The 12,171-nt window shown below is 36.6% G+C and overlaps 1 protein-coding gene across 2 annotated transcripts; it reads right to left on the bottom strand.

Moving 5' to 3' along the window:
- Nucleotides 1–548: 548 nt before the first annotated feature.
- LOC128680868 (acetylcholine receptor subunit alpha-type unc-38-like) lies at nucleotides 549–11,901 on the bottom strand. Of its 2 annotated transcripts, none has more exons than XM_053764334.1 (12): nucleotides 11,746–11,901; nucleotides 10,377–10,577; nucleotides 9,455–9,586; nucleotides 9,037–9,195; nucleotides 8,237–8,421; nucleotides 6,886–6,992; nucleotides 5,234–5,368; nucleotides 4,064–4,169; nucleotides 3,038–3,233; nucleotides 2,442–2,588; nucleotides 1,618–1,781; nucleotides 549–1,155 (listed from the first exon to the last, which is right to left on the bottom strand). In XM_053764334.1, exons 1-12 carry the CDS (start codon nucleotides 11,828–11,830, stop codon nucleotides 934–936), a joined length of 1,839 nt encoding a protein of 612 aa, XP_053620309.1. In that variant the 5' UTR covers nucleotides 11,831–11,901; the 3' UTR covers nucleotides 549–933. The 2 variants fall into 2 exon arrangements, with proteins under 2 accessions (XP_053620309.1, XP_053620310.1); XM_053764335.1 differs by having other exon boundaries at nucleotides 9,043–9,195.
- Between the last annotated feature and the right edge of the window lie 270 nt (nucleotides 11,902–12,171).

Below are 12,171 nucleotides of genomic sequence, written 5' to 3'. Positions count from 1 at the left end.
AATGAATTAATATTAAATTTGGTAAGAAAGTAGATTGTGATTAAGAGATATCCGCTACGCAAGGCTTTCTAGAAATTCCATCTCTAAGTTTTTTTTATTATATTTTTTGTATTCACATTTCAACTTGACTATAAAAAAATGTTAAAATCAATATACTGAAAAATATTGCTTAATTATGATTACTCTGTTCAAATCAAATAAAGTAAATTTTCGCATGCATTGTAACGGTTATGGTTTCCAAATATTTGTCCGTGTCGTGTTTGATTTCGATCACAAGGAATCACACGATTGGTTAATTAAAATGGAATATGATATGAGCGTATTGTTGGTTATTGGGATGAGAACAATTGAAGCTCAAATTTAGTCAGCTGTTCAATAATAATGTGGGATGATTACAGGAAAAGCTTTTGAAGGAAACAATATAGTTTGTAAACACATTTATGATGTTTTTCAACTAAAAAATGTTATTAATTAACTTTATTTGGAGGTAAATTAAAACGATATTAGTTGCGAACTCACTTTATTGACATTTGATTTCTTTAACTAAGTAATATATATATATATATATATATATATTACTTAGTTAAAGATTATATTTTTATATTTATTAATGTTGTGTCGTTAATAAATATAATATTAGATAAAATCTAAATTACAAATTTAAGAAACCCGAAGTCGCTGTCGTATCATCTGCTAGAAAGTACCTGATAGTTTTCAAACGACTGAACACACATTGGTATATTTGCCAATGTGTGTTCAGTCGTTTGCTAAGAACATTCTTGATTAATTGTCTAAGAAAAACTAGATCAAAATTGATTCAGCTGATTGGCTTCTACGATGACACGGATAGAAATACAATTACACAGTTAAACTTATAATTCCGCTACATTGGGTATATTACATATCATTATTTTTACCCAAAATTAGAACAATTTAGAAATGTAGCGCCAGTAAGACAGCAAACACCATAGAGTAAACAAAGAAGAACAACTTATCGAAAGCCTCAGCTAGTTCTACGGAATCACCGAAATTAGTTTTTTCTGCACATGCATCAGCGACCATTTCTTCAATGTTGGCACTTCTGGGCGAGACTTGAGCCTCATCTTCACCGTCGTATGAGAATCCTTCGTTCAATGTGTCATAATTTTTGGTTACCTAAAAGAAATTGCATTGGAATTTAATGATTACTCAACAAGTTTATCACCATTGCTCTGTGAAAAACATTATTTGTGTGGCAATATTTTATTTATGCGATTGACAAATAACTGCCATGAATTTATTTAACTACGTGTATTTTTCTTCAGTATCGAGTGTTTATATTATTTAAGTTCGAGCTCTTAAATCGACCATCTCCATGGTCATAACGCTGGGCTCCTACACTGGAGGTCACGGATTTGATCCCCGGCCAAATCAAAATGGAAAATGTTCTTTTCAGATTGCCCAGGTTAATCTAAATGTTTATTGTATGTTTATCTATATATGTTGAGTTTGTAACCCATAACACAAGTCTTGCACTTATTTTGGGGCTGACTAATGTGTGTGTAACGTTTCATTTCAAATTTATTCCATTAGTTTTAATTTCTTCTTTGTACAAATAAACAAAAATAATCTACGTACCGTCGTCATTGGAGCCAATAGAAAGACTTTCCTGAAAACCGACGATGTCAGGAGATTCTGCATTGGCTGTGTCTCACACATAGCTTTCACTAGCGACGTCATCAATATAACTTGCAGCAACAGAGCAATCAGTATCCCACCAAGTACCGTTACGTATAATATCACTGAAAAAACATGCTAATATTATAAATGTCACAATGTAATTTTGTGTCCGCTTTTAAAAATAAAACGCACCATTGGATTGAGGTGATTTTTGGTGTGGAGATAGTTGGTGAGCTGGAAAGTGACATAAGATACTTTTCATCGCGGGCAATAGCTAGTAATAAATAGGCAGTAAATACATTAGTTTAGATTTAAGAAGATTAGCTCAATATTTATTATATAGAATATTTGCCCCATCATCAGACTAGCCAGTTAGAACCTAAATCTTTCCCATTGTCATCTCATGCAAAAAGAAGTGTTACACACAATGCTGAAAATAAAGAATTCCAGTTTGAATCTAGCCATGAATCATTGTCATAATCATCAAGGAGTGGAAATCTGCAATCTGCCTTCCTCTTTAGCAGAAGTTCATAAATTAATGAGATCTGGGTACCTAATTTTTAAGGAAAAAACATATGAGGCGAAACTATCTATGATAGGGAAAGTTCAACAAACTGTACACATAGCGCGCTACCTTTACCCTACTCCTTGAAACTCATATAAGAAATTTCAAATTAATTTTTTTTTATTTAACTTAGGATGATATAGTATATCACTTATTGACGTCATAAGTTTACTTGAAACTGAGTCTACTACCGACATCCAAAACTATTAATACTCACACAGAGAAGGCACGTTATGGCATGGCATGATGTACTCAATATAGCAGAGTCCAAAACTGATGGTAGCCGCGCAGCCAGCGTAGAACCACACCCTGGTCATCGTCAGGGATTCTGTCCAAAACGACATTAGGACGAACGTGACGAGAACTGAAATAAGGATACTCAGTTTGAAAAAACATTTTTTTTTACTTTTCATGCTCGTAAACGTTTGGATGAAAGCCGTCCAATGATTGCTCTAGAACGTAAAATAAATTCTCAATTTTTACAAATTTCATTATTTTACATATTTTTCTTATTGTCTTGCTTATGAGCGTAAAACAAAAGCAAAATGCTCCAGAGTAAAAAAGTAAAATCTTCGCTTAGTCAACTTATACGACACGTATATCCAGGAATAACTAGAATATTTATAACACACACTACGACTTTCTTGTCATTATGACTGATTGTCTGATAAACTTGTCACCTTTATGCTTTGGGAATTAACATTTTCTAATAAAAGCTTACGTAGAATGTAGATTTTTCAGGATATCAGAGTAGAATCGGTAGGTAATGCAAGACACGAGCATAATCTATATCTTTCAATAACTGTAACCTACCAACCAACGGAGTATAGATAGCCATATTCAAAGCCACAGCCTTCCTCTGCATCGTCACGTATATCACCAACACATCGCTTTCTGTCACGTCGTTGACCGTCGTATTGTGTAGTTTCAGCCACTGCTTCGAGGAGAACACCAGGGAGGTAGCTGTCGTCTCCCATTCATTCCGTACTTTTATATCAATGTCTGTGTACTAAAATTAAAAGTAATTTTGAAAATAATAACCACATGAATATATTCTGGAATCGAGCGGGAATTGAGCCCTAGCACTGTACACTTAAATAATTATTTTCATAATCAATTAAAATGTGTGATCTGTATAACAAAATCATTATATATCGATGTGAAACACAATTATTTTCATGTAAGTTAATTGTTAAAGTTCACATCGATATATATATATATTATAATAGCACTCGGATCACAATCATAACCTGTTTTGATATACCTTTTGACTATGTACATTATGTACTTTTATATATTATTAGAAAGAAAAAAAAACATTGTAAGAATCAATAATGATAAGCCCTTCTGGCATGATAGGGACCAACACTGTTCAAATGAGTTTTTTTCGGCATTTCTTCTCAGCAGTGGTCGTTCCGAAATGCCAGTAGTTTGTAGCTTGTGAGAAATAACTATAAATATTGACGAGAAAAAGTGTCTGTGAAGGTCTAATTTCTGAATATATGATTTGAATTTGAATTTGAATTTCATTAAAATGTAATCTGTTTTGGTCTTCCTAGGTCCCTTTGCGTGAGCGTCAAGTGGTATCAATAATTAAAGCGATTAGCAATAGAGACGGGGAAAACGGAAGGAACTTCACCGATAAGAGCATAGCATGAAATAAATTCAAAATCTTAATATCTTAATATCTCTTAATATCTGAATCCTTTACCACTTTGGTAAAGGATTCAGATACTCGTACTTCACGAAATTGAATGATATGAAAGTCATGAAAGTTCTTATCTATCAGTTTCTGGTCGTGCAGATGGTGACTGAGTTTGAAATGATACTGTAACTTACAAATTTCATTTTGACGTCCGTCGGTTTCAACAATTTCAGATTGATAAGCTCGTGGACTTGGAACGGTCGAATGACTACAATACAATCGTAGCTGTCCATAGGCCACCTGTGGATATTTGTTTAATTAATTACAAACACTATGCTACAATTTAATTTACAAAACTCTGGCTCGCGGGCATCAATTATGAAAATTCAGAATGAAAGGAAAGCTGTATAACAAAAACGCAATCTGTTTGGGGATATGGACTTTCTAATTATCATTAGAAAGTCCATATCCCCAAATATGATATTTAAAAATATCGGTCAAGTGTATGTTATGGCTACGAGGTATTAAAATCAGTTTTTTTTGTTTCTTTTTTTTTTATTTTTTTTTATTTCACATATAAAGAACAAATATATATAGTACATAATATAAGAACACTGACAAAAACCACAGAGGTTTGTCCACAGTGAGCATCAACGTCAGCAGTAGTATAAAATATTTTGTATTAATCACTTAACAGTAATATAGGAACCACGTACGTAGACCATTTTAAACAAAACAAGTACCTAGTAGTAAGTTGCAATCTAACACAATTGTTCGATAAAGTAGGACTTAAGTTTATTTTTAATATTTTTAGGAGTTAAGTCATTTTTTACAGAGGTGGGTAGTGCGTTAACTAATCTCGGAAGGAGATATCGCGCTGTCCTCTGCCCGTACGTATTGTTGGCTATAGACGTGCACAGTTTCTCTCTGGCAACAGCTCGAGTATATATAGGGTGATTTACTTTGTGACAAACTGTGTTATTAAAAAATTGTTCTTTTAGAAAGTTACATGTCATTTTTGTTTTGTTTTTTTCTTTTACCTGTAACGATTTCTTGCTTCTAGTTAAATTTCATGGTTAAATGTCATGGCAAATGTTAAAACAATGGAAACTAGATTTAGTTTCTTTTTGAATGCGTAATATGCAAAATAAATGGTCACATGTAATCACACTTATTTACAAGTGTGATATTTTCACAACTAAAAGAAAATATAGACCTGATTTTTTTATATTAAACTTGTTACATCTACGTGTTCCTTAGGAAAGGGTCTTGACGGACAACCAACGGATAGAAGGCTTCTTTTCCTTTCTTTTCTTAACCATTTGAAATACGGAACTCTAAAAATATACAAAACGACAACTTACTTATTCAACGACGTGGTGTCGTCTACAACGCACCATGATTCCACTTTGGTCCTAAAATGGAAGATGTTCTCTCCGCTGTAGTCCATCGTTATCAGGCCAGCATTATTCGCATCCAGGGGATCTAAAGTGTTTGCACTGAAAAATATAATAGTTATCAATATTAAATACTCAGTCATGTATTATATATAATATATATACAATAGGAGTTTAAATTGAATTAGGATGTTTTAATTAATGGGATACTAGTAATATGATCAATTAATTTCGTTCTATTTCCGTTAAATTAAAATTCTTTGAAATAGGTATTAACGAAAATAATTTACAAGTGTTTGATCTGAAAATGTGTAATTTGTAAATAAACTTTTTAATATGTTTTTTGGATCGATTCCATTATCGTCATAATCTGAACTAAATATTAATAATTAATAAACGCAAATTCTTTTCAAGGATTAAAATGACTAAAATTTGGCAATTCTTGAAATACCCAAAGAAATTATTGTAAATTGTTAGGGCAGGCTTCTTCTTCTATCCCCATCGACGGGTTCCCATCTTGTTGCGATGGTGGGGCTTAGTAACCGGGGGGGCTGGTCTGACACAACCAGCCACCCCGGTGAACCAAGAGGAACCCAAGGCCAGAGACTTTGGTGGGTGCTCTGGGCCTGGTGGACGGTCCCCTCGGTAGTACTGCTATTGGCTGGTGACCCGCCACCAGCCTTTGGATGTGGAAACTAGAGGGGACCAGAGGTGGGGTCGCGGGGTTTTGTCCTCCGCGACCACAGCGCGGCCGTGGCGCTGAACACGCGGTGGGGCCGCAGGGGAAGAGGAGAGTCGGTATGCCTCTCGACGATCCCCCTGTCCTCTGCGGCCGAAGGGTGGCTGCCTCTGTATCGGGCGCAATGTGTGGGTGTCACCTGCCTATCACCTCTTGCGCCCGTACAGAGGCAGACTTGGGTGCCCTGTGGCACACAGGATTTTGTTGTGTGTGTCCTATGTGTGTTGTGACCGCTGGTCCCTTCAGGACCAGTGGTCGGTGATGCCCGCTCCCCCCGTCAGCTTTCTGACTGGTGTGCGGAGTGGGCTTGATGATCCGCGCCACGCTCGCGTGGCGTAAGGGGCGGGTGGTTAGCACTTGTGCTTGCTGCCCGCCCAGGTCGGGGCCGAAAGGCCAGCCGGGGGGGCGTCGCGGTGAAATGCCTAGCGACCCCGTGACGTCCCCCATAACGGCAGCGTGAAAACGCCCCAGGGGTTTAGTGGGTAGGCTGGGCCGACTAGCGGCCCAGGAGTCCCACACTTCCCCTGGGTAAACAAAAAAAAAAGGCTTCTTCTTCTTCTGTGGGTGCCTCTCCAGCTCTAAAGGTTAGCGATTAGAAGGGCAGGCTTGGAAATCCTTAAATATCTTATATATTAATAATTAATATAATATATTAGCTGTAGCCCGCGGGTTCGCCGGCGGTAAAGCGGAACGGACATGATTTTCATACAAACTTTCACCCCCCATTCAAGTTATTTGGGGGTTAATTATTGAAAAATAAGTAGCCTATGTTTGAACGGGGGTCTTTAACTACATACATATCAAATTTAGCCGTGAAAGCGCAACAGACAGACTTTCGCTTTTTTTAATACCAGTATGGAGATATAACTTCAATGCTTACTTATACACAAGGAAAGTAGGCCGCCATATCTGAGTCTGCCTAAAGTTGAGTCTGGTCGTGCCGTTGTATTGGTCTGGATCCCAAGCGGCATTTTTGTCTTTCCAACTCTGTAGTAAAAATTTTATGGTCACATTCTTCTTCTTCATAGTCGTATTCCTCATGGCTGAGGGTCGCGATTATTACGTGGAATGAAACACACAACAATTTTCTTGGCATTATTAATGGAGTGGTTTGCCATTGCCTTCTCCATTTCACACATAAGTTAATAAGAATCAACCATTGTGCAGGTTTCCTGACTATGTTTTCCTCAGATTGTTATACAAACTCATGTGGCACGAGTAGGATTCGAACTTTTCGATCCACAGGCGGGTCTTAACCATTACACCACCACCGCTCATTTTATTTGGTATGAACGAAATGGAAGATATGACGATATCTATAGTTTTCTCTGTCTCCGCTATGCGTACAATATTTTCTAATGAATCTTTTGCACTATAGACGGCCTTAGTCAGGCCAATGATATAGCCAATTGCTTATTGGTGTAAATAAATATCTCAGTGTCCTTGAAATATAACTGAGGTAGAGAAGTTATTTAGCGTTAGACACCCCCCAGCATCGGGTGACCTGATAAAAGTCGCGGGGAAAACCTGAATCTAAACCACTTGCAGGGAAATTCAAATTCAAAATTCTTTATTCAATTTAGGATGATGTATATCATTTATTGACGTCAAAAAAGAGAGGGAGACAAAAGAGAGAGAGAACTCCGAAGAGAGGTCTATGTCCAGCAGTGGATTCTATATAATAATAATAATAAATAAATAAATAATAAATATATTAGGACAAATCACACAGATTGAGCTAGCCCCAAAGTAAGTTCGAGACTTGTGTTATGGGATGCTAACTCAACGATACTATATTCTATAACATATATAGATAAACATCCAAGACCCGGGCCAATCAGAAAAAGATCATTTTCCATCATGACCCGACCGGGGATCGAACCCGGGACCTCTCGGTTCAGTGGCAAGAATCTTACCACTGCGCCACCGAGGTCGTCAACAGTTAAAATGATGAGCATCTTTATTAATTTAAAAGACAACTGCTTATCGGGTCTTTCTAAGTCTAATTATGCCTGTCCATCTCATAATCGACGAAACGATAATGATCCTGTGACAAATTTTATGGCATTCCACTGGTGAAGGTTCCTTATGGTTGATTTTAAGTTACACGAATGTCAGTAATCTGATACTCAAACTAATGTACTTTCTGAAGATAAAAAATAAAAACACATATAAAAAAAAACCTTTACCCGTGGAATTACACATTTGGCTCCACATCTGAAGATACTTACAGTAACAAAAGCAAGATCCGTGATAAGCTTAGCATCAAATGAGTCATATCTAGCGCTGATGAGGATAGTTCCTACTTCCACGCTCATGTTCTGTGCTGGAGGAAGACTGGGGAAGCGGCTCAGCAGGATCTTCCTCTTAAGCTTGTCTGATATCGAGGATTTGTCCACTTCGGTTGAGTTTTGAGCTGTTAGCACCAAAAAGTCACTGTTCTGTTACGTCTGTTGTCGAACTTTCAAAACCAAATTTGGCTTGGCGAGTGATGTGAGGACTTATAATAGAAATTAAATGTTACTATTGTCGAGGGTCGCCGTCGTCGATATCGATAAAATGGACTAATACCAAAAAGTCATACAGTTTAAGTCATTTTTGTAAATAAGCGTATTTTATTTTATTGCAAGTGGCTGTGGATGAATAATACCGTATAAGATGCCAAAGATTTCTATGCAAAGCCATGAGACAGAAGCAGGTTTCAAATCTACAAGACCTTTCGATTCGCAGGCCTACTAGACCACTATTACAAATGAGAGTTCAGGAGTATATAAGTCATTCAAACAAGTCAATCACGTTTTAATTATATACGGAAATAGTTTTCCTTTCCATAGTCCTACTAGTAGACCGTTTTCAATGCGAGCGTAAATCTTAATTCTTTTAAAAATTTGCATAATTTTACTCTGATACAAACTACGCAATATGAACATTGTGTATTTTGTATCAGAGAATATATTTACCACAATGAAAAACCAGCAATGCAGAATTTGAAACCTTGAAACTTTCGCGAAGTGTTTGCCGATATACTTACTTTTACCTTCAATGCCAGGTGCAGGACAATCATACAAGAAACGCGCGTCCACGCCGGTCCACGATGCAAAGCTGAAGTAGTTTATATCCAATGGATCCACATCATAAATGCTGATGATAGGAAGGAGTTCGCCTTCTCTGCCAAATTCTAACTGACCATCTGTAATAAGATTTAAATTTAGTTCTGTTCTAGTATTTTTTGACATTATTTTTTGGCCTTTGCTTTCAAATTCATAATTATTTAATTCAACTAAGAATGGTAAATGTCAAAATTTACTTAAAACTAAGTTTAATGCCGACTTCCGAAGAAGAGGCGACGCAGCAAACTTCACCTCAACCTTTTCTCCAAATATTTCAATTAAAACACATACTTAGTATGTGTCTTTTAATAATATTTAATGGTAGTATAGTAGGTATACCTTTAGTAATTTTTATGTAGAACCCTCTCAATTCCGCGTTGGACAGGATGCCTAAAGTTTTGGCTGACGCTTTTGCGTTTCTTCTCAAATTGCGACGAAGTTCTGTGAATGTATTGCCTCCTCCACCAACCACTAAAACATCATCGAAGTAAATAACTTATAGACCAATAAAAAAATATAATAAAACCTGAAATAATTATTTATCTCCTTCACATTGAGTGTGGAAACTTACACTCTGGCTGGAAACTCTTTAACCACGGCCAGAGTGGCTTGCCACTCTATACAATAGCCTATATATGTATGCGATTACTTGTAATCGCATACATATATAGGCTATTGTTTTATATGTTCATGCACCCGGCATCGGTTGTGGTGATTAAGTTACTTTCCAAATGGTATGGGATGGGTAATCAAAAGATGTATTATCTTGAGTTCTTCTGTTCTTCCTTTGATCTCGGCTGTGTTTGCAGTCGTTAAAACCCACCGCATTGGATCCGATCCGTGGCTCACCCAGGGGCTCACCCACATATACTCCATAATTATCCATAAGGAAGGTCATCAGGCAAACAAGTGGTGGTCTGTGAAACCTACGCTTGTTCATGGTTCGAATCCTACTCGTACCACTAAGTATTTCGATTCGAACCTTGACTGAGATCTTTCGATCTCAGGCGGACTTTACCACTAGACCACAATCGCTTCACACACTAGGAATTAAATATATTTTTTTAATATCACTGAAGATAATCCTCATTCTGTTCATTCTCACAATGGTCTCACAACTAAAGATGCCGACGACGAAGTAAGAAAACCGACCGTTGGCTCCGACGCTCAATGGCTGCGGAAAGCTGCTTAAAACAGGGAATACGGTCAGGCGAAAGAGAGAGAGAGAGAGAGAGAGAAAGAGAGAGAAGAAAATCCTAACCAATTTCATAAACAGGATCGGAGAAGCCAGCATGTTCCACCGGCGACAGTAAAATATGTCCGTTGCTGGCGGCCTGAATGGCTATGTGCATTTCAAATGACACGTTCGGATCTGACGGTTTCCACACGTTATTTTCGATACGGTAGTAGTTGTCGTATATGTAACCATTTCTACATATGTGCTGCTTGCATTTTGCTGCCACTGAAAATACGGGATATAATAAGTCATTTCGATAAAATTTTAATTTTTGTTCAAATTCGAATTAAAATAATTTATTCAGAAATTAGACCTTCGCAGGCACTTTTTCTCGTCAATATTTATAGTTATTTCTCACAAGCTACAAACTACTGGCATTTCGGAACGACCACTGCTGAGAAGAAATGCCGAAGGAAACTCATTTGAACAGTGTTGGTCCCTATCATGCCAGATCGGCTTACCATTATTGTTTCTTACAATGTTTTTTTTTTCTTTCTAATAATATATAAAAGTACATAATGTACACACAAGTTAATTACTGTTGTCACAAGTTTTATTGTCATCAGAAAGATTGTATTCAACGGGTGATAAAAATATTACGTCCGCGTTGTAAACCATTGAGTAGCTACATCGTTAGGAGCCGATTCCGGAGGCATCAGCATATAATTGAATTGATTTGACATTATGTACTTTTATATATTATTAGAAAAAAACATTGTAAGAAACAATAATGGTAAGCCGATCTGGCATGATAGGGACCAACACTGTTCAAATGAGTTTCTTTCGGCATTTCTTCTCAACAATGGTCGTTCCGAAATGCCAGTAGTTTGTAGCTTGTGAGAAATTACTATAAATATAAAAATTAACGAGAAAAAGTGCCTGTGAAAGTCTAATTTCTAAATAAATGATTTAAATTTGAAGTTATCCAAACTACATCGTGTGTACTACGAAATTTCAGCTCAATCGGTTGAAGATCTGCGTCAAAATGGAGTTGCAAAATACCACACGAGAAAAACACTGTTACCCTCATGATAGTTAAGTTAAATAAAAGATTGAGAAAGATGCATTTTTTGACGTGACAACGTCTTAAATTAGGTTGCGGCTGGGAGTCACTTATGAAAAAGTGTAACGCCCGGTAACGTTACGATGAGTCACCGAACGAGAGAGAGGCCCGCCGAATGCCTTGCGTCTCTCTCCCACTCAACTATGATCGGTCTGCCGCGCGCGTAAAAAGACGTTGTCACGTAAAATCTTCGCCCGTAAAACCGACTTTACAGGCAACCATTTTTTTAGTTAAATATAATTAGGTTTAGTAGAGTTATCTCGATCTCATATATATTCTGCTTTCGTAGATAAATTCAAGCGGCTTCTTTGAAGTCACTCAAGTACTTACTTTCTTTGTCATAAGTAAAATTGCTTACAACATCCAAAGCCTTAACGGCACCAAACCAAAATAGTATAATCAAAATTTGATTCATTTTCAATTAAGCACAATTTCGACAAATACAACGTTAAAACTTATTGTGAGTCCCAAACTGACTGTAATATATTATCGGGTTTACAGCACTTGTGTGTGCGTCAATATAGCGGGATAATGCAGAATGTCAGGTTTTAAAAATGTCAAGATTACATTAGTAATGAAAATTGACATTTTAAACTTAGGTTTACACTAAATAATTAAATAAAAAAAGACGAAATATGTAGTTCGTTTTTTATAATATATTGTCATGGTCTTGAACATAAAAAAAAAACTATCGGATTTTTTAGTCTGATATTAAAACACAAAAAAAATAATTTTGTTGACCTGTCTATTTTGTGT

This window comes from Plodia interpunctella, chromosome 25 (assembly GCF_027563975.2).
Source record: "Plodia interpunctella isolate USDA-ARS_2022_Savannah chromosome 25, ilPloInte3.2, whole genome shotgun sequence".
Lineage (NCBI taxonomy): Eukaryota > Metazoa > Arthropoda > Insecta > Lepidoptera > Pyralidae > Plodia > Plodia interpunctella.
The sequence above is the reverse complement of the archived record's forward strand: the minus strand, read 5'-3'. Positions and strand labels throughout refer to the sequence as shown.

Excerpts from the sequence above, each read along its gene's own strand:
- LOC128680868 (XM_053764334.1), bottom strand. The coding sequence starts at position 11,830 with ATGAATCAAATTTTGATTATACTATTTTGGTTTGGTGCCGTTAAGGCT. Across the intron at positions 9,587-10,376 it reads CGATCCTGTTTATGAAATTG|TGGTTGGTGGAGGAGGCAAT; the intron begins GTTAGGATTTTC and ends ATGATGTTTTAG. Across the intron at positions 4,170-5,233 it reads GACACCACGTCGTTGAATAA|GTGGCCTATGGACAGCTACG; the intron begins GTAAGTTGTCGT and ends AAATATCCACAG.